This window comes from Anas acuta, chromosome 17, assembly GCF_963932015.1.
Source record: "Anas acuta chromosome 17, bAnaAcu1.1, whole genome shotgun sequence".
NCBI classification, from domain to species: Eukaryota; Metazoa; Chordata; class Aves; order Anseriformes; family Anatidae; genus Anas; species Anas acuta.
The window spans coordinates 10,303,987-10,331,300 of record NC_088995.1 but is presented as its reverse complement, the minus strand read 5'-3'; the positions used below and the strand labels follow the sequence as shown (position 1 = coordinate 10,331,300).

At 39.9% G+C, this 27,314-nt stretch overlaps 2 protein-coding genes across 3 annotated transcripts in view; both read right to left on the bottom strand.

Annotated features, from left to right (window-relative positions):
* The window catches only part of SEPTIN5 (septin 5), a 42,155-nt gene extending 38,958 nt beyond the window's left edge, over window positions 1-3,197 (bottom strand). Inside the window, exon 1 of the mRNA XM_068654395.1 lies at window positions 3,085-3,197. Within this exon, the coding sequence (XP_068510496.1) occupies window positions 3,085-3,108 (24 nt within the window). The 5' untranslated portion in view covers window positions 3,109-3,197. The remainder of the gene's footprint in view (window positions 1-3,084) is intronic.
* Window positions 3,198-5,675: 2,478 nt separating this feature from the next.
* The window catches only part of LOC137841467 (septin-2), a 38,161-nt gene continuing 16,522 nt past the window's right edge, over window positions 5,676-27,314 (bottom strand). The window contains exons 8-13 of one of the 2 annotated variants that reach the window (XM_068654399.1): window positions 23,719-23,820; window positions 22,756-22,901; window positions 21,673-21,756; window positions 20,611-20,668; window positions 14,152-14,245; window positions 5,676-6,468 (exon numbers count right to left, since the gene is read on the bottom strand). In XM_068654399.1, the coding sequence (XP_068510500.1) occupies window positions 14,177-14,245; window positions 20,611-20,668; window positions 21,673-21,756; window positions 22,756-22,901; window positions 23,719-23,820 (459 nt within the window). In that variant the 3' untranslated portion in view covers window positions 5,676-6,468; window positions 14,152-14,176. Of the gene's footprint in view, window positions 6,472-14,151; window positions 14,246-20,610; window positions 20,669-21,672; window positions 21,757-22,755; window positions 22,902-23,718; window positions 23,821-27,314 lie in introns of both variants that reach the window. The other variant, XM_068654398.1, reaches the window with a different exon arrangement.

Sequence of the window (27,314 nt, the reverse complement as noted above, 5' to 3'; positions counted from 1 at the left end):
TGAAGGTTGACCTTAAATTGTTGCTCTGTGTTGGCACGTTCACCATTTTAGATGAGACATCTCTGCTTTTGTAATATATCTACACCACTCCAGTAACAATGGAAATCACTGATTATTTTTTTTTTTCCCTAAGAAGAAAGCAAAGAAGTTATGCATTTTGAAGACATAAAACCCAGAATCTCAAAAAGAGAGACAAATGCACTAAATTCAGGAGTTCTCAATACCCAGGCTTGCACTGAAACCATTCCTTAGCCAAACAACCTTTTGCACAGCATCCTCTTTATACACTGTACCCCCTACATATATTTTTAGTGACAAGCAGATCACTTCAACATATGCTTAAGAGAAAAAGACCAAGCTGAATGCAGAAGGCACAGCCCTGTAATTTCAAACCCACTGAAAGAACTGGATCCACCAGGTAGTCTCTGCTCCCACACCCAAACAGCTTTGCAAGTTGATGGGGTGGAGAGATCAACTTGGGAAGGAGAGGTTCCCATCCTCCTGATTTAAAGAGAAACAATGACTTCAAAGGACTTTAGAGACACGGGCCTGAGTGAGCAGGAGCCAGCTCCAGAGACACGGCAAGGTAACACCCCAAACAAACACACGCCAACAACAAGAGCTAGGAGGCACGTTCTGCAGGAGCGTGCCAAGAGACTCCAGTTTAACTGGGTATTTAGAAGGTTTCACCTGTACTCCTCCCACAGCGATACCCTGGGCTTGGGCAGGGTGTCCTCAAGCTGCACTGCCCTGTTTGGTACACAAGTCAATACAGTCTTGCGACAAATTGCTAGGTTTCCCTTACCCATGGCCTACTCTTATGCATATGGGTTATTAGCCACTGCCTCATCTGCCTACCCAGCTTCACCACGAGAGGCTTTCCCTCTTAGAAAGCTCTCCAAGAGTACGTGAGTTCCTAGGAGAGAAACCATCCCGATTTGACAGGTGCTGAACCAAGGCTGATTGGTGACACCATGCTCCTTGCTGTAGAGCTCTGGACCAGAGACTGATTTCTCCTAGTCCAGGGTCCCAAAGCAGGGTCCTTCCCCTTGGAACGTGGGTGCTCTGCGCACGGACAAACCTCCCCTGACTTCAGTGGCACATGAGTTCAGAGCCAAACACACTGAAAATCAAAGGTGAAGAACCTGAGAAAACCGGAAAACAGGGACAATACTGTTATTTTCTATTCATAAGTGGTAGCCACGAGGAGCCAAACCCACAAATCAGAGTCCCTTGGACCCAGACAATGCATCAGCCCTGACTATTATCTGAGGGAAGATGAACGCACATTCTTTGACACCACACTGTTCCTGTTCTTTTGACTCAGCAACTCATTAACATTATTACTTTATTGACAGCTATCCTGCTTACATGCAACCTATTGTACTGCCATCTCCTTAGCTTCTATAACATTTTTTTTTTAAATGATTCAGGCAAGAATTGCAGCTTCAGTCAATCCTTTAAAATTGGTACTTGCTGCCAGATGCAAGAGGATTGGAAAAAGGTGGCACAGGAAGAAAATCCCTGCTCTTGAAGGATGCTAAATAAGGCTATCATTTGTGGTTTAGTACGTTCACTCTTGTTTCAGCAGATTGCTTTGTATTCACAGCTTGGTTTCCCTCCACCATCCGCAAGTAACACAGCTGGCACAAATTCATAATTCACCATGCGCTGTCACTAGGACCTGCTCTACACTCAGCAGAAAACACAGGGACACACGCACACACCTCCGGACTTGAGGAAAGACCAATTCTGTGCCAGAAGAGCCTATGCCATCCTGCAAACACACACACTTTTGGGTATAGTCTCCAGCCCACTCTTGCCTATAAAGCATGACAAAAGCCTTTAGGAATTACGATAACATCTACACCAAAGTACTCTGGTATCTACTGCTCTTCTTACTCTGGGGATCAAGCAGAACGGAGCCCTATATATAACCTGCTTCCCTCTTTGTTTAAGGACAAATAAGCTAAAGAGCAGCGTGATTTTTGGGTCACAAATCTCCTCTTCAGTTCCCAACTTACCCTGATTTTTCTGTAATTTCAGAACACAGCCTGCATTGTTCCCCTCCAGAAATAAAAAAAATGTGGAATAACAGCAATATACTAACAAATAGCTACAAGATGCTAGTAAAGCTCCAGTAGCTTGAGAAAAACATGCCTGATAAGACCCCATTATCCCATTACCGCTAGATTTACTTTGTTCCTCTCACCACTGCAATCAGCAGCTCACAAAACCACACACGTGTCTTTTCACAGACAAGCGCCCCAGCCTGCGCTACAGGGAAACACCATTTCTTGCAGCGCCTGGGTGAACGCCTAAGCTGCTACAAAATCAGTCTGCTTCTTTGTGCTCCAGAAAGGCTGTGCAGTACCACTGCCTTGGCAGGTAAGGTGTTTGCTTCATGAGGAATTACAGCCCCAGACAGAAATAAAGCCGACCCCAAAACAAGTGCAAGCCAGGCTGGGAATGGGTGGATTTCTTCCTGCTGCATAGCCCCACTGCACTGCCCTGCTGTGTCAAGCATCGCCTCCATCCCTACCTTTGTGAGGCACAAAAGCTTTTCCAAGCTCATTTACAGCAGACGCTGCCTACAGTCATGATGACGGGTGCTAAGGAGCACATGGTACTCTGCTGCTTACCCCTTACACAGACATTCAAGCCCAGCAGAGAAAAATTCTCCCTGTGAAACACCCTAAACCCCTCCAAATACAAAACGATGAACCAAAAAACAACCGATGTCATCTGATTGCATCACCCCCTCTATCTCTCGGGGACTCAGAGACATGCCTGCAAAGCGAAGCAGATGTTCCCTAACGCCCAGCAAGGCGGTGATGTGCTGCGCCAGCGAGGAGCGGCTGGGTCAGTGCCTGCGCATCTGTGCTGCGGAGGGCACAGGGAGCGATGGGCGACGTGCGCCTCATGCTGAGGAGCCTCCTCCAGCCCCTGCGCTGCCTTTCTGCATCCGAACCTCCTGGGCGCACCCAAAGGAGAGAAAGGGAAGAAAGGAGACCCCATCCAAAGCAGGGGAGGGGGATGAAGCAAAGCAAAGGCGCGTTCCCCGGATGGACCCAGCTCACCTACCTGCTTCTCCTCTGCGGGGCGCATCGATGCGAGCGGGGCAGGCGAGGGCGGGATGCCCGGCAGCGGGGAGAGAAAAGAAGAGAGAAGGGGCCGTGAGGTGAGGGATGGCTTCGTGTGTCCCCCCCCTCCGGCCCCGGCGCCTCACCTGGGTTGAGCAGCTTGCTCTTGTAGCGCATGCCGGTGCTCATGGTGCCGGGAGCGCCACCAGCGCGGGGCTGCCGCGGATGGGGCCGGCACAGCCCGGCTCGGCTCGGCACGGCCCCGCCCCGGGTGAACGCCCCGCGCCCGGCCCCCCCCGGGAACGGTGCCGGCTCCCGGGCACCGGGGAAGAGGAGAAAAGCAGCGAGAGGAGCTGCTGGGGGCGGAGGGGAGGCGGCGCCGCAGCCGGCGTCTGCCCAGGGCCGGGGGAAGTCCTGGCTCCCGCCGCCAACCTCCCGGAGCGCAGCCGGGGCGATGCGCACCAGATGCACAACGCGCGGCCCCTCTCTGCTGAGCCCTTGTAAGAATAAGGCTGGGAGTTATTTTAGGTGAAAGCTGTCGGTACTGCTTTAAGAGGAGGCAGGAGAGAGCTGGAGTGAACCTAAAATGCTCCAAAAGCGGGACTAGCCCACGGTTTAACAGCTCCAAGGGACCTCAGCTGAACTGTGAGGGGGCAAATGTGGGGAGGGGAAGGCTCAGGAAACCCAGCGCCTTCCACCAGCTGCCACGGCTGCAGGAGGGCTCATCTCTTCCACCTTTTGAGGTCAGGTAAATAGTCAGACTTGAAACTTCTAAATAGAGGACAGGACAGCCCTGGCACGGTGATGGCTGCACAAGCACAAGGACAGGGCCCTGCCTTAGCACAGAACTGACACCGATGCCACAACGCTAACTTTTCACACCCCTATGGCCACCCCAGCATCTATCTTGTCATGTCTTCCACCTGCTCACTGAAAGCACACCTCACATCCCAAAGCAGAAGTTGGCAGTCCGAGGCATGGATATTTTAAAAACCCATTAGTTTGTTCCCAGCTTGCTTTTAGCCATTGATTCAAAGCATCAGAGAAAATATTTCATGTAGCTGTTAGCATATTTCCTCTATTTTAAATACTAGACAGCCACAGACCATTAGAGACTCCACACCACAATTAAAGGCACCAACAATCCAATGGGCCTTTCATGAGTTGTATAATAGTCTGCCACAGTGCTTTAAAACTAATGAAGACTGAAAGGACTGCAGTTGCCTGTTTCTTGATCCTCCTAAACAGAGTCATTAAAACAGTTACCTGCGGGTACTTTGTCCCACTGCTGGCAAATATTTGCCTGGAGAAGGCCTGGGTGGAATTCACAGAGAAGAAGGGATTGTCTTCCACAGCCGGGGCACTGCCAACGCCAACAGAGTGCAAATGGAAGAACCAAAATTAGGCTCTCGTCAGAGCCATCTCTCCAGAGATCTTCACAGCAGCAGACAGCTTAACAAACACATCCCCCTTTCAGCTCTGAAGTATTTTAACAAAACCAAGTTCAAAAGTAACTGAAGATTAACATCAGACAGTATCAAAGAAGTGACATAAGAATTAAGTCCATGTAGAAAGGAAAACACTCAGGTAAGGTATCAGTAATATTGAGTCTGGTTTGGAGACAAAATGCTCCAGCTGGAATGGACAATCCAGAAGGAGGCACAGACTGATCAGGATCAGTGGCTGCTACTGGTCAGTAAGGCTTCCCACACCTGAATTGTGACACTGATCCTAGGTGCCTTGCTTTGAAAAGAGAGGGGGGAAAAAAAAGCTCAATTTTTAATAAAATTAAAAACAAGATGCTTTTGAAAGCCTGCTTCCTTACTGTGCCAGTTTCTCTTGAAAGAAGAACCTTTCATGTTACCTTTGCTTAAAAAACTACTGCAGTCTGCAACTAAAAGTCTTGGTTTCTCAGGAAGGGTGTGGCTGTCCTGGCTTTCACAAGTACAAATGGACAGCATCATTTTAAGAAGGTTGCAAAATATGATGCAGAACTCTGGAAGAAAACCAAGAAAGGCAAACATAATTGTGCACAATTAATGAGAAAAAAAAATCACAATTAAATCTCTCACCTTGGCCCTCTTGACAGACATGCTTAAAATTCAAATCTCCGTAAGTCCTGCAGAGGCTTTGCATCTCACAACAAAGCTGTCACCTCAGTTCTTCTTTCAACTTAATACAGTAGCCAAGATAACAACATTACGTCCATTATATGCAGTTTAACTCTGAACACAGGCCAGATACACTTCCCTGTGATGCAAACTTTAAGTCTATCCTGATGAAACAGTCATTGCTAGACAGCAGAATTAGGGCTAATACCTACATGAAAGGCGCTCCAATTTAGTACAGAAGACAAAGTATCTTAATCCCACATTTGCAAGATAATTTGCACTTACGTGTATATAATACACACAAGACTACAGAAGCATGCAAAAGAGCTATAACGACATACAGGAAACAGCAACATTCATGAATTTCTACACCAAGGTGCGTGATCAGATTTTCCAATGTATTTACTGACCTAAGCAATGTCAGAAGATGCCTAATGGACTTTGCAAAAACAGCTAAAAACAACAAGAAACACCCCAAAAATTCAACTTTTTCCACATCCATACATTTATTACAAAACCTCAATGAAAATTAGTGTCATGGTATATAAAAGGTTCGGTACATGCCATCACTCAGCTGAGAGAAAAATGCCTGTGGCAGGAATTCTTGCAAGCAATACTTGAGACCTGAAGACATCTTCAGAGGCATCCACAGAAATCTCTGGCATGCATAGTGTTCACAATATTTTAAGGCACGATGATTTAAAAGAGCCAGCTTCTCTGCATCACTGGTGTATTGTCCGTGTTTGTATATTTTCTCATACATCACACAAACACAAGTCACCAGAGAGGAAGCTTAAAAAGTAATTGGATCAGAGAGAAAGTTATGAAGAAACTGATACAATACAGAATGGCTTAAAATAGCAAGTGAAAGTTACGATACTGTGCAAACACATACATTTACTGTAAACAGGCCACAAAGTCTTTTAGAATTAATCACAAAACGGTTCAGAAGAATCTAGCAGATAAACGATTAACTCCTTAAACCCAGCACAATGACTAGCCCAAACAGCGTACTCTATGCATTTCTGTATCAAAAGGTATAGGAAGGATAATAAAAACACATTGATAAGTATGAAGACAGTGTTACCAAAGTACTCAAAAAAAGATACAATATAACTTGATTAACATTGAATATATAAAACAAGCAGTTTTACAACACAATCTTCAGACTTTGTGTTTGTTTTAACGCAGGTCTTGATCTGCGGCATCTTGCATTTGAACGTTACCACTTGGTCAAAGAAAACAGAGCACCCATCCACTTAGAGAAGTGTATACTGCTGTGAACGAAAGCGGAAAACAAAGAGCATTAGAACGGACAAATTCTCAGCACCGGAGCGTTTTTGGCATTCTGACCCCTCCTAGCAAACAGCGTAACGCAGGGAGCAGGGCACCAAGTTGCTGCCGCAGAGACCTGCGCTAGGACTGGATCAACTGAGCTGGCTGATGACTACGGCAAGTTCCTGACGCAGTTTGGCCCCAGATATTTATCACAAATGTCTAATAAAAGCATAAACAAGAATCTATTTTTAGTCGCATACTTTCTTAGGCACCCACACTCCCTCTAGCCTGTGAGAACACGAGCACTGTTAGGGCTCATCCAAACAGTAACACAAGAGATCAGCCCCTGCCGCCTGTTATGTGAAGCATTACTCGTGATGACAAAAACTGAATTGAAAAAAATACCATCTAAACATGGCTAAAAATAAGCAGCAAGATTAATATTACGTATGAACACTCTTATGACACTGCTTAGGTAAAACAGGAAAGCATTTTCCCAAGGCTTCATACAGCAGCACTGATTGACATGGCTGGAGGCAGGGATATTGAGCTACCACTTCAGAAATGACCAGTTCTGGATGTCTTTGCAGTCACTTGCCAATTGAAAAGGCTGCTACCAAGAAAGCAGAATTCCAGCTTCTCCTGAAAATTAAGCCCTGCTTAAAAAAGCCGTGGCAGGTTTAGAAGTTGGGAGACCCCTCTGGTTCTCTAGTCCCAAAAGTACTTATTCACAAGAGGAAAAAACAGCTTAATTGAAACATTCATCTGGATGGAAATAAAGAAATACCCTAGAAAACATTGCTGTGCCAAGAAAAGTACGGTGCAACACCCATCCAGACTGCACTTGCTGATTACAGTTGGGATAACAAGGAAAGGAAGCTGACAATCGGGGTCCTTTGCTGTTTATGTATTGAAAAAAATTCCCACAGTGAGAATGGCAGTTACCTAACATCTCAAGTAGGCCATCACTTCACGTAACCAGAACAAGCAAGGCAGCAGTGAGCTTTAAAGCCAGAGTCCATGCATTGCTAACCACATTCAATATTCAAATGCAAAACTACCCTCATGCTACACTGTTAGGTCAAATATGAAAAAGAAACTAAATTCCTGATAGGAAGAATAGGAAGGTATATCAAGAGGAGGTGGTAACTGATTTCACAAAAAGACGGGAGTTCCCAATAAACATGAAGGCTCTGGTTATAAGCACAAGTGTGTCGGTGTTACCAACATCAGCAATGCAGCATCTGTTTTTGTTATTATGCTTGTGGAACATCACTGGGCAAAGTATGCTTGTGTGTTTTCAGCGTGGATTCACTTCACTGCTTTCTTTCTAATCTCCTCATGATGCAATACCTTATGAGACATTAGGTTGGTATTGTTCATTACAGATTTTATCTCCACTTTTATGCATTAAGACTCCCCCATACGTGTCTTTATTAAATGCCTCCACCTGCAACGTGAAGCCCCACCGTTATTTGATGTAACGCAATAAACATGTTTCTGCAGTATGCCACTAAAACAGAACCAGAAAGGAGCCTAGCTAGCACTGCATACACATGCACCCTGATGCACATCTTCAGAACACTTATTATCCTACATTTGTAAAGGTTTCAGAAGACTTTGGAAGGAACAGGCTTGTTTTGCCCCCCTTCGGTTGCTTCAAAGGACACCACTGTAACACAGGGCAGCTTGACACATCTCCCCCTAGAGTCCTCAGTTCCCAGGGAGGGAAGTTTTATAACCAGTTACATTTTCTTACTGACCTAAATTCTTTTTCTTCAAGTATCACCCATTTTATGTTGCAGCTACAACCATTTTGCTTTCCAACCCCTAGCAAGAGCTTTGAGAAATTGAGTCTTTCCACAAGGCTTGCTTTATAGTGAAACCCTGGAGCTTCTGTATCAGAAAAAAAATAAAAAAAACACATCTGGAAACTTTGTTAGAACTCCTGGAAAAACAAAACCATTAAGTACTAGATAAAACCAATGTCCTGTTGTTTGCTACTTTTGATTCATGTTGTTACAGCCTCAGTTTGGGTTATAGTTAAATTTGTCATTCTCTGGTGAGTCCCATGCTTCAAGTTTGTTCCATTTCCTTTTGCTAGTCTGTAGCAACACCTTTTATTTCTCCATAATAAATGCCATCAGCCAACTATACAGTTACAAAACCGGCTTTTGAACTGTTTTCCAACATTTATCAGTTAATTTAATGTGCTAATAGGCTTAATGTGCACTGAGTCACATATATATGAGGCTCCAAGCTCCACAACTATTACAAAAGTTTCTCTGAAAATGCTTATGGAGTAAAAAGCTGCCTGAAGCATTTAGAGGCCCACCACGATAACACGTCAGGCCTTGGCACAGCCCTAAAAGGTCTGTGTGCTCCCCTCCTTGGCCTGCTAGTGCCTACAAAACTCCAGCAGTGAATGCTTCCCTTCACCCTCTGCATCCAGTGCAGAGTGTCACTGAGATATAATAAAAGGTGGAAATACTTCATTTGTATCATTCCTGAGAAATCAAGCCTTTCAGAAGCAGGAATGCAAGGTACCACTGCATATTCACAGGAACTGTGCATGTCACTGCACTGTGGCCTTAATCTTTCCCAAGGCATCTACATATTAGTAAAAAAAAAAAAAAAACAAAAAAAAACAAAAAACAAAACAAAACACTGACATTTCCCCACAAAAACAGGATTTCTGCAGGGACCCGTTAGGAATTTGATTTGATCTGCTCTCTATTCAGGGATCACTTGGCAAAAATCAAGGCAATTTGCATTAATCTATTTACTTACATTTTTGTGTAATTATGTGAAATTATCAGAAAATTTGCTTTTGGGTGTTTCAATTGTTTTCATTTTACATTTTGCAAACTCATCGTATTCCTTGGAAAGCTTTTAAGTCTGCAAAATGGAGACTGTTTTTGTTCTGGGGAGGTGGGAGGGTCGTTTCTCTCTCTGCTCTCCTCTAGAGGGGAACAGAGCAGTTCTGGAAATTGGTCTCAATGGGAATGCAATTTTCAAGATGCATCTATCCTAGAAGTTAGAAATGAGACATCATTTCTATTCCTTATTGAAATAGGTCTTGACAAATTCCAGGAAGTTTTGCATACAGAAATTGTACAAAGAAAATCCAAGCAAGGTTCTTTAAATAGACCATATTTAGGTACAGCAGGTTTACTGACCTGACTAACTCCTCAGTCTTACCATATTAACAATACGTATTTTTTCTGTACAGTGTTTTGAAGACTACCACTTCAACGAAGTGCTACCTGATTTCCTACTGGGAAGAGCTGAACAGATTATTTTCTGTCAAAATCCACAAGCAGAGATAGTGTAGAACAGCCCAGGTCACAATCCAAGCACAACACTACCTCTTCTTAAGTTCCTGGATTGCAAGTGGAAGACGACTGATCTACCAGTTGAGAGCAGTATGGGCTAATAGAGAGGTGTAAGATATTTTTAGATGAAAGAGTTCAAATGGAAGTTTGTCGTTCTCTGTGATGAGGATTAAAAGCCATATAATGTCCATCACCTGTAAGTATGCCTAGCTGTCTCCACATTATGCACAAGGGCAGGCAGGCACCAGCTCCAAGTGGGCAGGCACCAGCCCCAAGGCAGCTCTTACAGACACCGCTGAGATTTCTGTATCTGAGTTAACATCAAGGTCCTGCAGAGCCACACCAATTCAGTGCTGTGCAACCCTGCTGTACAGTAGCAAGGGGAAAATGTTGATTTTAAATCAGAAGTCAAGTCTAAAGGAAACTAAAATTTGTGCTCATCCATCAATGCAGGGTTTGTTGAACGACTCCTAAGTTCAGAGAGCTGGAAAGTGCTGGAGAATGACAGTGCTCTGCTAGGCCAGTTTTTGGCTAGAGAAACATCCCCCGGCAGTGCCAGGTGCTTGTTCCAAATAGTACAACTTTGCCAAAGCTCCACATTCTCTAGGCTTTCAATTTCAGCTGCCAAAAACTACAACATGATCTTTACTTCCTCAAATGACATTTCTCATCAGATCAATTCGGCATTCAGCAGCATCATTTTAGAAGGCTGGTTGCTATGACAATGCTTTGTGGAGCTCTGTTAAATGCTGTCAATTCATTGGTAGAAAGAACTAAAGAACTGGCTGTTTGGGGCCTTCAGAGCAGTTCTTATCTAGAATCAGAACAGCGTTAGGGAGCTCAGAACACTTTAAAGTACTCATGGAAATCACGAGCTTTACTAAAGAATTAACATCCTACAGATATTTTAAAATGCCTTTTCTTCCCCAAAAATACATTTCCCTAACCATAACTGTATTTCCAGCTGGTTATATTTGTTTTCCATTGCCTGGTTTCTGTTACTGCTCTGTCCCACTGTGATGTTGAAGCTGTGTACCAGACAGACGATTCAGATTTGTAAGAATAACAAGAGGAAAACAGATTGCAAAGACCCACACTTTCAGAAACAGAAAAGGAAGGGGAAAAAAAAAGCATCAATAAACATCTCACTTTACAAAAATAACTGCAGCTTTTCATAACAGTTGCTCATCTGAGATAGGTTCAGAATCTAGTAAATATGCTGTTAGGGTTACTGCAGACTTACTTCAACAGGCAAGAAGCATTTCATATTGGAACCAACAAATAAAACTGCATTTGTTTTAGTTTCTGGTAACTTCAGATCTCCACCTCCTTTCTCTCTGAGCATTCATTTGAGCTGCCTAATGTAAGAAGCAATAAACCCCTCCACTTTACAGCAGTCTTGCATTTTGGAAGCAAGAAATGTGGAAATTAAACTTGTCTTGAAGTCTTTATTGTACTTCACATGGACTCATAAGACTAACATATCAAAAGTTAGGGGAAAAATGGTTCCTGCTTATTCTACCTTTATTTTCACGTCTGTCTGTGCTCTCACTGCCTGCTACAAACAACTCTACGTGCACGATTTGTAGAAAATATTTAGGTGGAAAACTGCTCTGAAAAGCTCTGAAAACCACTATCATGTAGACTAAGTACTCTCAGACTTGTGTCAAAAACTGCACTTGGCACTATGGTTGCTACTGTCCACAAAATCATCTTCCTTTCCTCAGTCTCTACCAGTGCTTTTCTTCACTTCCCCACAGATGTCTACTTTAAAAAAAAAACAAAACCAAAAAACAGCCCACTGTGTACAACCTTCACCTATGTCACTCATCCATGCTTCTCTTACACTAGCCTGAAAGCAAAGGAAACCAAAGTAAACTGCTTGTAGTCAATTCTCCTTTCACTCCTTCCATAAACCTTTAAAGACACCTCTATTCAAAGAGGACCAGATAAACCAGACCTTCCTTCCAGTCATCCCTTCTTTACAGCATTTCATGCTATACAGACTTGCTGGTCTTCGGGGCGAAGATCTGATTTCACCTTTATCATCATGCAATGCCAGACTCTACGGAAAGCCCCAAAACATTCAGCAATCTTCCCCGCCCCATCCCAAAGTACATCTGAAGGCCAGAAGTGGGTGGGTATTTCACATATTCGGACATCACCACATTTAATTTTCCAGCTGTTCACTCCCCAGCTCTTACCCATGAAGTCACTTAGACCACAATGTTCTGGTCTTTTTCCAAAAATACCTGAAAACACCTTTGTGCAAGCTTTACAGAGATTTAAAGGATTTCTGAAGAAAATGTATAAATACGTATTCGCCCAAAATAATAACAGTGACTTCACATGTTGTCCACGAAGTTACTTATTTTTCTCAGTGTAAAGATAAGTGCAAAAAAGCAACAGGAAGAGAGAGAATGCTTTCAGTAGCAGTGCTGTCAGAGGCTAATACTTAAATTGTTGTAGAACTAGAGCCTAAGAGATGCTTGAGATAAGCTGCGATAGAATAAAAAGATACCAAATATATTTTGATACGTGTTGACATTTCTGTTAACTACTGTGTTAATTACAAGTTTCCTGCTTTCTCTGGAAATAATGTATTCAATAAAACAGCACAAATAAATTTGATGGGAATAGTGGAGGTTGAAATCATCATTCCTCCTTATCTGAAGCCAGTTAACATACATGAGAGAAACTTCCCTAGGGATAAGTTCTTGATGAGGATTCACTTCAGCGTACTGATGGGCTCATACAGCAACACTCCAGTTTAGCAGGACTGCAGCTGCAGTTCTGACTGTGCATATTAGCCAACGAGTTATACTAAATTCTATCAATCAATATCTGAAAGGTTAAAAGAAGTTTTCAAAACATTTTCCTGAAAGCAATCTATCAAACAATACAATTTCCCTAGCAGCTGCAGAAATCTAGCTTAGCAGATTCCAAAACAAACAGGAGGACCTTTGCACATGAAGATCTCACTCAAATCCTTCTCAACTTTTTTCATATTGACTATTTCAGATCAGGAAACTTATTATTTGGTTCAAACTAAATCACTACAAGATCACATAGCCTAACCTGGAAAGATTTCCTGCTTAATACATTTCGTGATCCAAGATGTATTTCAGATTTGTAAACTATCTAAAAAATCACATTTCACTTGGACACACATAAGCACGCTCAGAACTTTGTTTTCTTATGTAGCCATGGCTGCAAATTCAGTTTGGGACACACCATGCTGCAATTTGTTTTCATAAATACCATATTCAGTATTGCCAGAAGCTGTGAAACACATGGAATCTGGTGCCACTGCCGGCTAACCCTTACTGTGAGCCCTCAGATGCCAATTTCAGACATCCTATGCTCTGCAAGCAACTATAAACAAGGCAATTAGACTTAGGGTGCCTTTTTCTTACCAAATATAAGTTTAAAGGATGCATGTTATTAAACGTGATTTGTAAGTCACAGAAATAATTGAGCTTGCTTGCAAATAGTAATAGTAATTTACACTATATAAGGTTTCCTGCATCAAACAGCTTTTTTCACAAGACGCCGGAGTCTGGCCTTATGATAATGTCAGCATGAAATCTTGGGACCTTCAGTTCAAGCTAAAATATTTAACAGTCTGCATAATTACCAGCTCCTGTCTGAGGAAATGAGAGCTTTATGTCAGACACTGATATCACATACGGTGCATGGTCAGCCACAAATTAACCTCAGGGTTTAAATTTCCAGCTGTGGGAATATATATCTTAGTATGAAAGTTGGAAGACTTGATGCGAAGACTCCCCTGCCCACAAGATTTGGAATTGTACGAGTAAGAAACCTAAGTCTGAATCACTTCTTTCCCTTAACTACTTCACTGAAAGATCACAGTACACATACCATTAAAACCATCAACTTCTGCTTAAACAGAAATCCAGTAAGTAATCTTGTTCCTTAGGAGATTCTTTATTTATTTATTTAATATAAACAGGAAGACTGAAGGTTCAAATAAAGGCAACAAAAATCTCCTTATTTTAGGCTTGGAATGTTGGCAGCTGCCACAAGGTCATACGGGATAATATAATCCATTTTATTCAAGCTTTACATTCCAGAAGACCAGCAATCACAACTGGAGTATTAAACACCGAAGTATTGAGCAACAAGATTCCTCATATTCTATGTTTTATTCTTGCATTTAAAAGAGAAATTATGCCAGAAAAGCTGTAGAAAGCAGAATTTCTGAAGAAACCGTATTTGCTACAAGATTTCTTCACTCTGATGTGCCACAGAAGTGCAAAACTGACAACAGTCACTACAAAAATCTTATGTAGGAGGAGTAAAATGTCAGAAAAGTCATACCTGATGCATCCAGATGTTAAACATCTTAATCATCACTGGGCTTCATCCTCATTTGGGCTTGCATCTGTGCAATCATCTCCTGCATGCGGCGCAGCTGTAAGAGAAAAACACCCACATGTTTAGGACAATTTCTCCTATCCCAGATTCTTTAGAGCATTACATCCAACTTTCACAAGAGTTTTGTAAAAATACTTAAGAGAATTAGTCAATAAAATCCAGATCTTTTGAAGCTAGCAATGTTTGCAGCTGTTTGCACCTGTGAATTAATATTTATTCTAGGATAAAGAAAAAACATTCTCGTCATGTATGTACAGAGAGAGATACAATGCTTGAGTGAGGCGAAGAAGCTTTGCTCTGATACAAGCACTCAAAGCACGCTATCCTTCATGAATACTCATCTTGTGGCTAACCAGATAATTACACAAGTTTTTAGAAACAGTAACAGCCAAAATTGCTGACAGAATTTAAAAACTTCTTCAAAGGCAAAATAGAAAGATGCTTATAAAATTTGGAAAGACAGGATAAACATATTAAACTTTTTTTTTTTTAGTATCTAAATGATGACATTTTCTTGGAAATAACTGTTTTTCGTAAAGACATTTTCTTAGGATGCTGACAAGTTAATTTCCATCTGACAAAAAAATGCTTGTTATGTATCATGCCTCTTTTATCCTTTTTTTTTTTTTATATGTATCATGCTTTTTTTTTTTTTTTTATTTTTTTTCTTTCTTAACACTCCTAAGAAAGAATAAGAAACACTAAGGCAGATTTTAAAAATGCATATGCAAATACCTCTAATTTGGTATACAAATAAACATGTGTTCTGTCATACAAATTGGAAAAAATAGGCTGCAATTTCCATGCACGCTGTATAAAATGATACCATTTCAAACTGGAGATCACATAATGGATCTGCTGCTTGCATAGCAAATGTTTATTATTCTAAGAATAATTGTATTGTTTTAATACTCTGCCATTAAGCTTTATTCTTCAGGAATATATACTTAGAGGATAACCTTCTTGGGGGGGGGGAGGTGGGGAGGAAGATGAAAAACTTTTCAACTCACAAAGCACTGTGTAAACAACTATACTGTATTTTCATCCAGGCAATCATATTAGCCACAGAGATACCAGTTACTTCATTACATTCAATCCAGAATTATCTGCAGTGTGCGTGCAAGTAAATCTATGCAGTGTTGAGCTGTCTTGATTGTTTTAAACACAAAGAAACATTATGGAACAGGGATAGAATAAGCTAAAGGTGCCTCTATCACTTTTTCTTGCCTTACTTCAGATGCAGGTTTGGGAAAGAGTAAGAGAAAAGATGTGCAGGGATCGGAGCATAGCTGGAGGTAGCAGAGCTTGCCTAGAACTAGCTGGCTTCAGACTGGGACACATCTCTTGCTGCAGCAGCACAGAGAAAGGCTAATTCAGGTTCCTGTGACTACAGCACAGATAGACCCTGACAGAAGGAGATTCACACAGGAACAGCGTGGTACAGTTAAGTCTGTAGTGATTATTATATATCCGTCTACCTCTTTCTGCTAAACAGTCAAAAGGCCTCTGATCAAAAAGATGACACTGTTGAAGGAAGGAAGAAAAGCAGAAAGTCTCAGAAATGAAGGGTTGCATTGATTCCCTGGTTCAGGAAAATAAAGTTTCATAGATGAACCTGTACAAATGTAAGACACCTGGTCTTTTGCATTTCCCCTCTGCAGCTTTACCATCAGAATAAAACCAGCCTATTGGAAGCTCGCCTACTTTCCTTCCCAAGAGCACTTGAAACTGAGCCCTGAAATATTCCCAAAATAGCAGCCATTCAGTAATCACAGGGAAAGATACTGCTGCACATGTATTATGGAGATTTGCTCAAACACAGCATTCTGCTAATAATCAACATCATATTTTTAGACTTGATTACATCACTGAGTCTCACATTTTCTTAACCTTAATTGACACAAACATGCCCACACCATGAAAGAAATCATACCCTGGAAGACTCAAATCTAAGACAGGACAAAAAAATTAGATCTGCTCTGCTCCACCATTGAGTAAGATTTTATTTTTACATTTTTACGTAGAGCTTTTGAGACCTACTGGTGAAGAGTTAGTCCTATCCCTTAGTTAAATAATGGCAGGTTGCTGAAGCTTTCAGCATAATTCAGTAGGAAGACCTTCAGGCACACACAAACCTGTTAAACTAAGCACGTTGTTGTATCCCATGGCTGTTAGTTCATAGCAAGACATTAATGTTTCCTTTTAATAAGAGAAAGTTGGCCCAAAAATAAAGAAAAATAAAAAGACATTTAAGCATATCTATCTACCAGAGACAACCAGTGTATTTCACTGCGTTGTGTTTTGGCTTTTGTTGAGCATTTGATATGCAAACAATCCAGAATGGTTTCTTGTTCTTAAACTGGAGCTTCTCAAGAGCCCTTATCAAACAAATATGTGTTTCGTAACAGCATGCTTAACAGGCAACCTATGAGTAATGCTTGATACCGCACACTAAAACCTGACCGTGCTGAAGTTTAAAGTAATAACTGAGTTTAGAGAGAATGCACGTAAATATCTTAAGAAAATCATTTGCACTATATGAATCCTGGCAGCTCAACTGTAAAATTCACAAACTGGCTCTTCTGTGCCTTCCTTCTTTACTCACTCTTTATGCCAGGACTAAAGCTTAGTGTAATATATTGTGTAACTACTGGGTATCTATTACTTGCAACTGCTGTAGCAACACAGAAAGGACACCAGCTTCTAAAATGAGAGTGAAAGTTACTGAGTTAAAAGTGAATCACATGGCTTCCTAACGGATTCCATACCATTAATACAAATCACAGATAAACAGCTTAGCCAACAAGATTTCATCTGTAATGTTTTGCCCAGAATACAGACAAGTACTGCTCCTGTCTGAACAAGGTGTCTCTTCAGTGACAACCCCACAGGTATCACAGGGAAAGCAATGTTAAGAACTGAACACTATTTACTTCCCACTGACACGCCTCTCCTCCCCACACCAAGTATGACTATTTCTGTCCACGCTTTTACATAAAAAGCTCCTAACAGAAGAGGCTGTGAGAATAGGACCAGATGGAAAAATGAAGCTGCAGACAGTGAATTTTCTAATACACCAGCATGTTCCCACAATAGCTGCTGTTGGTTTAAAATACTTTCAGTACCAAAGAGTAGAACTAAACTTGTTAACTGAGGACAAGAAAAATACTCCTGATAAGGTTGCCACATTGGAAAAGCGGCTAACAGAAAGCTAAATGTATGCTTTCATAGCATGTGCTAACACTACAAATAACAGAAGTCACTATGGTCACAGCCGTCATGCTACATGGGCAGCAAGGACTGTTCTTTCAAAGAACAACTCAAAAGGACAAAAAACAGTTACTCAAAAAAAAAAAATCTTCTTCGCTCCAGCCTCCAAGGGATTCCCACTGCTAATCATCTGCTAAGGGCCATCTTCTCATGATGTGCTCCCAGGACTCACTTCACAGAGTTCTGCATGAGGTGCACCTCCTTCCCCTACGTTGGGTAATAACGGTCGACAAAACCAAATTAAACACTAGAGCTGTTTCTATTTCTGTCAGGTCTGGAGGCCTTTATCAGCAGTCACGTTGCCTCCCCACATGAAAGTTTTCACCTTATCTTTCATGAAAATACTTACGCAAATACCTGCAATTCCAGCCAGCTACCGACACATGGAAGCATTTGGCACACCCTCACCTGCCCACGGGGCTGCTGCGAGACCCTGGCACTGCAGGCTGCCCCCGCGAGGGCTCCCATACTAAACCTATGGCAGAGTTCTTGATCTCAACTGCCAAAGGGCTAAAAACAATTTAGGAAGTAGGACAAAGAAAATGTTAACATGGCGATTAATTCTCTCATATTCAACCAATTGTTGACCAACCCCTCTGAAGACACTGGAGCCTGAAGTCTCTGAGTAGCTCACTGGAGGGGAGGAAAGAGAAAAACCTTGTTCCGTGCTGTTTTCATATAATCACAGCCGTAACATTTTTCTGGAAGTATTCCTTCTCAAAAAACTTTGAAAGATTTTCATTACAAGATATTTTCAGGGTAGAAGTATTGCACAACACTATAAACTTTCCTAAGTTTGGGCGCCCATTTACACCACAATGTCAAAATAATCTGAACTGCAGCGTGTTTACAGGAAGGAATGTGGATACCTTTAGTCTCATTTTCACTTCCCAGCTCAGAAAAACAGATCATCACTTGCAGATGAAGAAAAAGCACAACCAGACTGAGCAATAAATCCAAAATGACAGATTAGCTATTCCAAATTGCTGAACTGGGGACCACTTCCTTTGGCATAATAAAAGATCACTTAAAAGTGATGCCTTGATAATGATGATCCTGGCACTAACCCAAGCATTCATTCCTTCCAAGGTTATATAAACCTTAAAAAACTGTAAATAGAACTTCAAGCACCGTTACTGATGGGAATGCAAAACAGGAGGGGAAATGGATATTTGTTTTCTCTGCAAAGGCCATGGAATGCAAACCCATTTCCTCTGTGCCTCTTTCCTCCACAGACTTTTCCCAGTCCGAACCATCGGGACGATACAGAGATGAAGGGATTTCATACCAGCTTATCTACAGAAGATTCAGCAAAGCCTCTTGATCTCTTCAAGACAATAGAACGCAGAGCTTAAAAAATCTACTTGTTTTTTCAAGTTCTATCCTAATCCTCTGCAACTTCAGCAGCAGTTATTCAGAGATGATTACTCCCAGAGGGAACTTGCAGAGATCATCCTCCAAGAAATTCAAGACTTCCCCTGCTTAGCCATAAGATATAAGAACTACATTACATACATGCATGTAAATACTACATACTCGTTCACATGGAGCGGTCAGCATAGAACAGTATATGATGATGTGCTTACTGTATCAACAGTTTCCAGCAGAAACAGTTACAGCAGTTTTTTTCAGGTGTAAACCTGAAGACAAATAGTTCTAAAAAGATACTTAAGTTTCTACTTAACTGCTAGGCAAGTATAATTCAGTTTAAATAAAATAAGGAGAAACAGTTATCACTTAAACTCTTTAAGTGTGTCACATGAAACTTTGAAACACTGGATTATAAAGAAGTATTTCCAAGCCTGCTCTTGACCTTTCCAAAGCATCTAGTACTCTCTGCTGTCAACTGATGGTCTGCTGTTGTTTTGCACATAGGTCAGTGAATCCAAAGCAGTCAATTTGTGTACAGAACACTTGCAGAAGCTCCACTGCCCTAAACGCATTTCAACAATATAGCTGCATTTTTATCACTGCACTATTTCAAGTTTGTCTTATTTATTCTCTGATAATTCATATTATTAGCTACTAGTTATGGTGATAAATACAAAAAAAAAAAAATCCTAAAAGGAAATGCAGAAGCAGCTGATTATGTCAACATGCCAGGTAACCAGGGTTAGCTATTTTTAAATGTGGATGCTACAAAAGAAAAAGGAAATGCATAGACTGAAGTAACTATGTTCCATTAGCTTGCGTGTACTGGAGTCTGAATGTTTCATCTCAGAAACACATAAAATTGCCTGTATTTTTATTTATAACTTCTTACTCTAAATCACTGCATGTATGCATCAGCCTTTTAAATCATGAGTCCTCCATTTATGGATTTGGATCCAAGCTGAATTGGATAAAAGAAGAATAAATAGGAAAAAGAAAAAAAAAAAAAAACAACAATAAAAAAACCTATCTTCCAGTTGGCAGAAAGTGTTGCCACAATGAAAGCAGTCATAAGCCTTGGCAGTGTACTATTTGAATTTAAATACTAAACTAACAATCTCTGAATCTTTAGAACTTCAGAATAAAATATTAGGTTGAAAGGCTTAGCAATAACTTGAAAGCAGAGTAAGAAATCAGGGACTGAAAAGATCAAATCCATAAATTGACTGATACAAAAGAAATATTAGGAGTTTTCTGCTGCAAGCTGAGATTGAAATGAAAAGACATGCACATTAATTGTATCACGGGATTTTTAAGACTTGGTAACCTTTTTCTACTCTGTAGCCACTTAATGCATGGAGAAATTTATTGCTAACAAGGTTGTACTAAATCATGCACATCAGAAATGACATTAGTTTACCAGTCTACCCCAACATATGTTCAAAAAAAAAAAAAAACACACGTAGCTGACAAATATAAATTGACTTCTTTGCTTAACAAAAAATAGAAATTATGCTTTGAAGAAATCAGCATATGTACTGAAAAAGAAAAATACCCTGCCTACACAACCAAGAGTCCACACACTACCTAATATCCATACTATGCAATTAACTTTGGATGGGCAGCCTGTATGTTCAGATTAGGTCTTATTTTTCACAACTCTCATCTTACACTCTCTGGGCAGTAGTTGATGCAGAACACTGAAACTGGAGCATGGCATATTATATAAGAGAACAAGAAGTTTTAGAAGCTTTGCCTTACCTCAGCCTCTTTCTGCTGGAGGATTCTATCCTTGTCTACAACTTCTTCTTCAACAGGCCTGTTGGACAAAAGAATGCATTGATGGTCTAAGATACAGAAGAAAAAGTCTCCAAGAACAGATTGAAGGCTCATATTTCAGTTAATATAGCAATGAAACAGCATGCATGCCTTCTTACAGGGAACAGAAGATATTGTTAAACTCATTTGCATCCCTTTTGTAAAAATGCCACCTTCTATCTGTTCTTTGCTTACTTTGCATTCTGTTATTTCCACCCTCTAATTTTCTTTTTCAGTTTCTTAAAATGGGATTAAACAGCAAAAAAATCCTATAGCAATGAAGAAGTCACAAGATTCCCTCTGCCACCTGTCAATACTAGAAAATCATTCATAAAAGCAGCTGTGAAATAACTGCTTAAGCTATTTCCTTTCCTCTAGGATCAAAAAGCTTAGCTGAATACTTAACAAGTAAAACAGGGAGAAGAAATAGTTGCTATCAAGAAAGATGTAGCATGAGTAGTTGTGGATTTTTTTTTGCGTCAAATCTGCCAAGGACAGAAGCTTTACAATTAAAAAAAAAAGACTACCATAAAATTGTGCTCAACTTCTCTCTGTAGCTATACATGAAGAAGTATGAAGGACTAAGGAAAAAAGCCAGCATGGCAGTCTTGAAATTATTAGAGAAGCAACATTCTACTTAATCAGATAGACTGTGTCCTATATAAAAACAAACTCTAGGAGGCATATTGTTTTTCCAGGTAGACATCATTAAATAAAAACCTATCTTGCTTGCAAGTCCATTGCTTCTCTATGAATAATTCCATCTGAAAGCATACTGAAAAGGGAATGGATATCAAAACAAGACCAGCTCTTTGTTAGCAGGGCACTTTGCAAGTTATAACTCTTCAAGAAAATAATCACGTTTCACTAACTCCACAGACTGAAATCTCATGAGAAATAATGAGATACAGGGGAGGATTAGTTAGGAGGATGAGTGTGTCAGACGCCACAGAGGAAAAGAAGAGACTCACCAGTAACAGAGCCCAGAGGGACACACATACTTACTTGCCAGTTCGTTTTAGCCTCTCTGAACGGAAGTTCTCATAGTGCAAATCTTGGGTCACCTCCTGCAGGTCCTGCATGTGCGTTCTAGAACGAGCAAAGGGCTATTGAACATTTTGTCCTTCTTGTCAAAGGGAAGAGAAACACCCTTTTATCTTCCATTTTCATTTTACACCACGTCTGCCATAAAGCTAACCAGAATACTGCTTTCATGTTCACTGGTCTTTGAATTCATAGTTTGGTATCCTACCAATATTATTAAAACACAGAAAGTGTGCTGTCCTTTTATTGTTCACTTATTACTTTATAGGAATTTTTTTACATGAGCCTGAAGCACAAGAACCTCGTGAAGACCGTTATCTAAAAAGGTAGATTAATTACTAAAATATTTTTTGACACTTAAGTGCTGTTAGCTATAATTTGTAACTGAAAACTAGGCAGAGTTCCTTGGCTAACAGAACAGCTGACATGGCATAACTTTCAATTATCAAAAGAGAAGAAAACGCTTGCTAGAAATGATGACCAGTAGAGGGCAATCCCTGCCCAGCAGAGAGTAAAACTCAAAATTCACAACAAAATTCAATTTGCAACAATAGCGAGATGTCATAAAAATTACTTAAAGCTATCTACACTGGCAGAATATCTCTATCAGCTAAAGTCATAAAGGGTGAAAGGTATCACATTTAACAAAGGATTTGCCATGCTGGCAGGAAATCTGAGCTTTGCCTTTAGAATACTCATCTTCATGGATTAATCAATCATTTTTGTATTTTAAAAGCCTATCTGCCCCACCCACTGCACTATAAGAAAATTTCAATGTACATGTAAAGCCATAAAAGCAGTTAACATAAGATATAAAAGCTATTACATGCATCTTACAAGAAAATATTTTCTAAATTTTGCATTAAGTCAGATCAGAGGATCATAGAAGTAAATCAAGCTGCAGGAGTATGCAAAAAAAAAAAGTTAATCTACACTGTCACCAGGACAACCACTGAATTCAAGAATATAGGTTCTTATGACTCTCTAGTCATTGTAACAGAATTACATCACCACAGGAGATGGGATAATTTTACCATTACTCACACCAGCATTGTGCGTAATTTAAGGAAATCATTGTGCTCTGGATTTTCAACTTCAACAACTCCCCAGGGATACAGACGGCCTCTGATTTTCTTCCCTTTCACCTCAATAAGTTGATTGGATCCAATAACAGCAAAGGGAATGCTAGCCTAGTTGAGACAAAGCAAAACAAGTTACTGTGTTGAGTTCTGATTGGCTATGGTTTTTTTTGTGGGTTTAGTTGTTTGCTTTTTTCTTTTGAGGAAAGTGCAGAAGTATTATAAGTAACAGACAGGAGACAGGGAAAGGAAGTGTTGACAAACGTATTTTACTAAAACCCTTCTATGTGAAAAAAACAACAAATCCTATTCTGAACAATGCAACCTCTCATTATTAATACCTGCAGTCTTGTTAGGATCAGTTTGTCTTAACAGAACTTGAAAAGGAAATGACGCTTTGCTTTAGGAACACTTGACTGTTGTTGAAATACAGTTTGGGCATAATGTGTCATCTGACATAACATCATGCATGGAAAACAGCCAACAGAAACATACTTCAGATTCAGATTAAAGTATCTAGAGACTGAGAATTTCAGATATGTTCTTCAAGCATCTTTGTAAGTATCACAACACAAAGAGGAAATGACTTCATTAAAACCCTTATTATCGATTCTAACAAGAGGAAAGTTGTTAATTAGTATAGTAACTGCACATTCTCTTTTGCTTACATGTTAAAACGTTTGAGTCAGAAAACAGACAGCAACTCACAGTTTTTGGTGAACAGTTGCTTACATTTAAAAAAGAAAAGTCGTAACACTACATTTGGAACTCTGACAAAGCAAATGGACTAAAAAGGATTATAGTTCACACAGAAAACATGAAGAAAACTTTTCAATACATATTATAAAGGAATGAAGTATTTTTAGCACACAGTAGGCCTGCATAGTTATTGCAGCAAAATAATAAATTGAGAAATAGTGATACTTGCCTTTAAAACTCTGGTTTGTTCTTTAAATTCCTCATCTTCATCAGAATCTGCATCAGGGAGCTGGTAAATTCTAATGCCATGTTCAGAAATCTCATCCAGAACCTAGGGAGTTTACAAAAAAAATAGGAAGGAAAATAATAACATCTTATTTTATTGAAAAGATATTTTTAGGTTAAAGATATATGCAATAGATCTACTAGACTGTTAAGTATAGAAGTCTCAAAGCATGTTTTTCTGCTCTAAGTAGTTTGAAAATGATTTAAAAATCCATTAACAGAAATTATCATTACTTACTCTTTGACTATATTACATTCCATTAATTTCATTCTGCCTATGAAGAAAAAATACCATTTTTCGTTTTTCTTCATTCAGACAGATTTAGACCTCAAATCCATAAATACCTTAAGAAGAACAGCTCAAGTTATAAAAACACCCATCCAGCAACCTACACGTTCTGAGACTTAAGAAACAAATGCTAAGTGGGAAAATAATCACTCATAAAATGAGCACAGAAACCCACACTACATGCTTGGATTTTAAAGATTTTATTCTGCTACTATAAAAAATGTATCTTAAGAACATCGCTGAGATTTGCTAACATAGAGGTTCTTTCTTTAAAAACAGCTTACTAACAGGCATTTAAAATGCCAAAGCATTTGCTGAGATTACCTCTGCACTACACTAATCCATTTGTGATACAATCTACAGAATCAGACATGGCTAAACACGAACAACTCGCCGGTCTACTCAAAGGGAAACAGACTCACCAACTAAATAAATACATTTTGTGACATTTCTAAAGTATGTTTGTTTGCATATGACCTTAACTAGCGTATTTCTGTTCTGTAATAGAGATAAAGATCTTAAACCCTTTTTGGATTTCAGCAAAGCTTTTGATACCATTTCTCACAGTATCCTTCTAGATAAAATGTCCAGCATACAGCTAGACAAGTACACAATGAGATGGGTGAACAGCTGGATGGTGGGTCAGGCTCAAAGTGTTACAGCAAATGGGGTTACATCAGGTTGGTGGCCAGTCACTAGTGGGGTACCCCAGGGCTCCATTATAGGGCCAGTTATCTTCAGTGTCTTCATAAATGACCTGGATGCAGGACTCACTACTGCAGTGAAGTTTGGGCATAGGGTTTTCTTTTTTCCCACTTTTTTTTTTTTTTTAGATAGTCATAAAAAACATTTTTAAAGCCTATGTAAGGACTTGTACTGTCATTACAACATATATAGCTGCATCTGTTAAAAAAAACAACACACACCATCTTGATATTACAATTAAAACTAGATTTCAAATGCATGAGAGGTCTTAATGAACCTTCACATAGCATTGTTGGGTTCCTTGATCCTCTGCTGTGATAGCAACTGACAGCTACAGTATAAATGAAACTGTCCAAGTAGACCTTGGTTATTAAACAGCTGTTGAAAACAAAACAATCCCTCACACCATTAGATTAGAATTGACCATGTATGAACCACAGCTATTTCCACGACAATGCTTTCTTGGCAGGTATATAAACATCCCCCACAATCACACATGCGCACATACAATATATTATTAGCCCATTCCTAAACAGAGTAATACTTTAAAAAAAGAGAGAATTGGGAATAAGTCCTGCCAATAAGCAATTAACAGTTATGTTAGCTCCGTTACATTTAAATCAATACATGTTATTATTGCTTTGCAAAATGGAAGATAACTAAACCAAAATGATAGTAAATGATAGTAAAACACAAATCTGGAATAGGTTGGGCACTGCTGCAGTGCGATGCCTTTAAGTATCTGCATAAAATAAGAAAGCACATTTAACCTGACTGAGATCTTGAAGATAAAATGCAAGTGAAACAATAGCGGGAAAGCCAACAACAAGGGGTGCTAGAATAATATATTACAGCTGTTAAACCTAGTGCTTTCCTGAAAGGAAAAAGAAATGCAATAAAAACAAACTGTATTTTATGGTCCTAACAATGAAACAGCATTTTGCTTCTTCAAATCTCAATTTTATTGGCCTCAGAGGATTCTGTGTTCTTAAAGATTAGCCTTCCCATGGGAAATTAAAAAAAAAGTCAAAATATTAGTTCCCCTCTCATGAAGTCATTCTTTTGAGCATGTTTCCTTAGCAGCCTTGCATGGCACAGCTTGTGAAACTCCCTTGCATTTCTTCCCACTTGAGAGTTTTAAAAAATAACTTTGAATTCCAGAAAGACCAAACAGGAATTACTCCAAGCTGGGTTTCCTTTGCGAGCACCACGAACTGATTTTGCTGCTTAGTCCAAAGCAGCAAAACAAAAACATTTTACTTTAGATTGACGGCCAAATGGCAGAGAGATCTTAAAAAAAAAAAAAAAAAAAAAGGCTTCAAGCTGCGTCAGCAAAGCAGGATTTAGATTCTTATTCTTGATTAGAGATTCTGTTAGCAGAGACGCTTTGAGTTAGAACAATATACAGTAGCTAGGCTTTCAAAGCTTTGGAACCACATTATACATTTGACTTAGTATAAACTCAGTTTGTTGAATGACCTTTACCAGCAGAACAAAAATAACGAAGACTGTTGTTTACCTGTTTCCTAACCGCTCCCTCAGACTACAGTGCAACTGCTGTTGATTTCATTAGATCTAGCCCGTGCATAAGTGTGGCTTGGTGTAAGCAGAGGCTGTTTTAAAGACTAGACTGAGTAACTAAAAGTAACTTTGCTTTAAACTGGAATGAACTCAACATGGATTAGCAATACATTCAAGAGAGGCTGCTTTTAAATTAATCTCTTCATCAAAGGATGTAAATTGTAATTCACCTCCATATTCCACAATAAACAAGTACTGAAAGCCCTCAAATCTAACTGTACCAATTTCACATTCACATCAGGAAATGCATTTGCCTGCACGACTGACATATTGTAGCTAAAACCCTGTGTTAACAACCCACAGAAGCAAATGTCTAACAGCATGGGCACTCTACTGTGCATGACCCTGAGACCAACAAGCAGCAGATAAAAGGAGCACAGAAGAAAAACTTGAGATAATTACAGCAAGCAACAAAACCTAGTAAGATTACGTTCCTCTTCATTTCACCTAAGAACTGTTTTTGTGAAAGATGAATGCAGCTAGAAGCCATTTTATATCAACTTATTTTAGGCATTTGAACTGGCACAAAGCAGAACATTCAGCATTCCCAGTGAAATACATTGTCAAATATTTCTTTAATGTTCCATTTAAATGCCTGCTTCAATTCTCTCAACATCATTCTGTTACCGAATGCTGAACCGGAAAATCAGTACCTATGAAAACTGAGCTTGAAGTACGCTGCTGAAAGATCAAATACAATTTTATAAGTAGCAGCAGCTCCATGAACAGTATTGGTATCAGATGATAATCTTTCACCAACTCAGTACAACCACAGAAAAAAGAAAAAAAAGAAAAAAAGACGGAATAAGCAGCCACACATCTGCTTTGTTATTTCCCTATGAGTGATGTCCCTATAGAGTTCTTTCAATTTGCCCATAGTACCTGTTACCTCCCCATGGCATTTGTAGAAGAATGAAATAAAAGCTCAAGAGCCTGGGCAGAATTTCTTCCAGCAAGATCTAGAG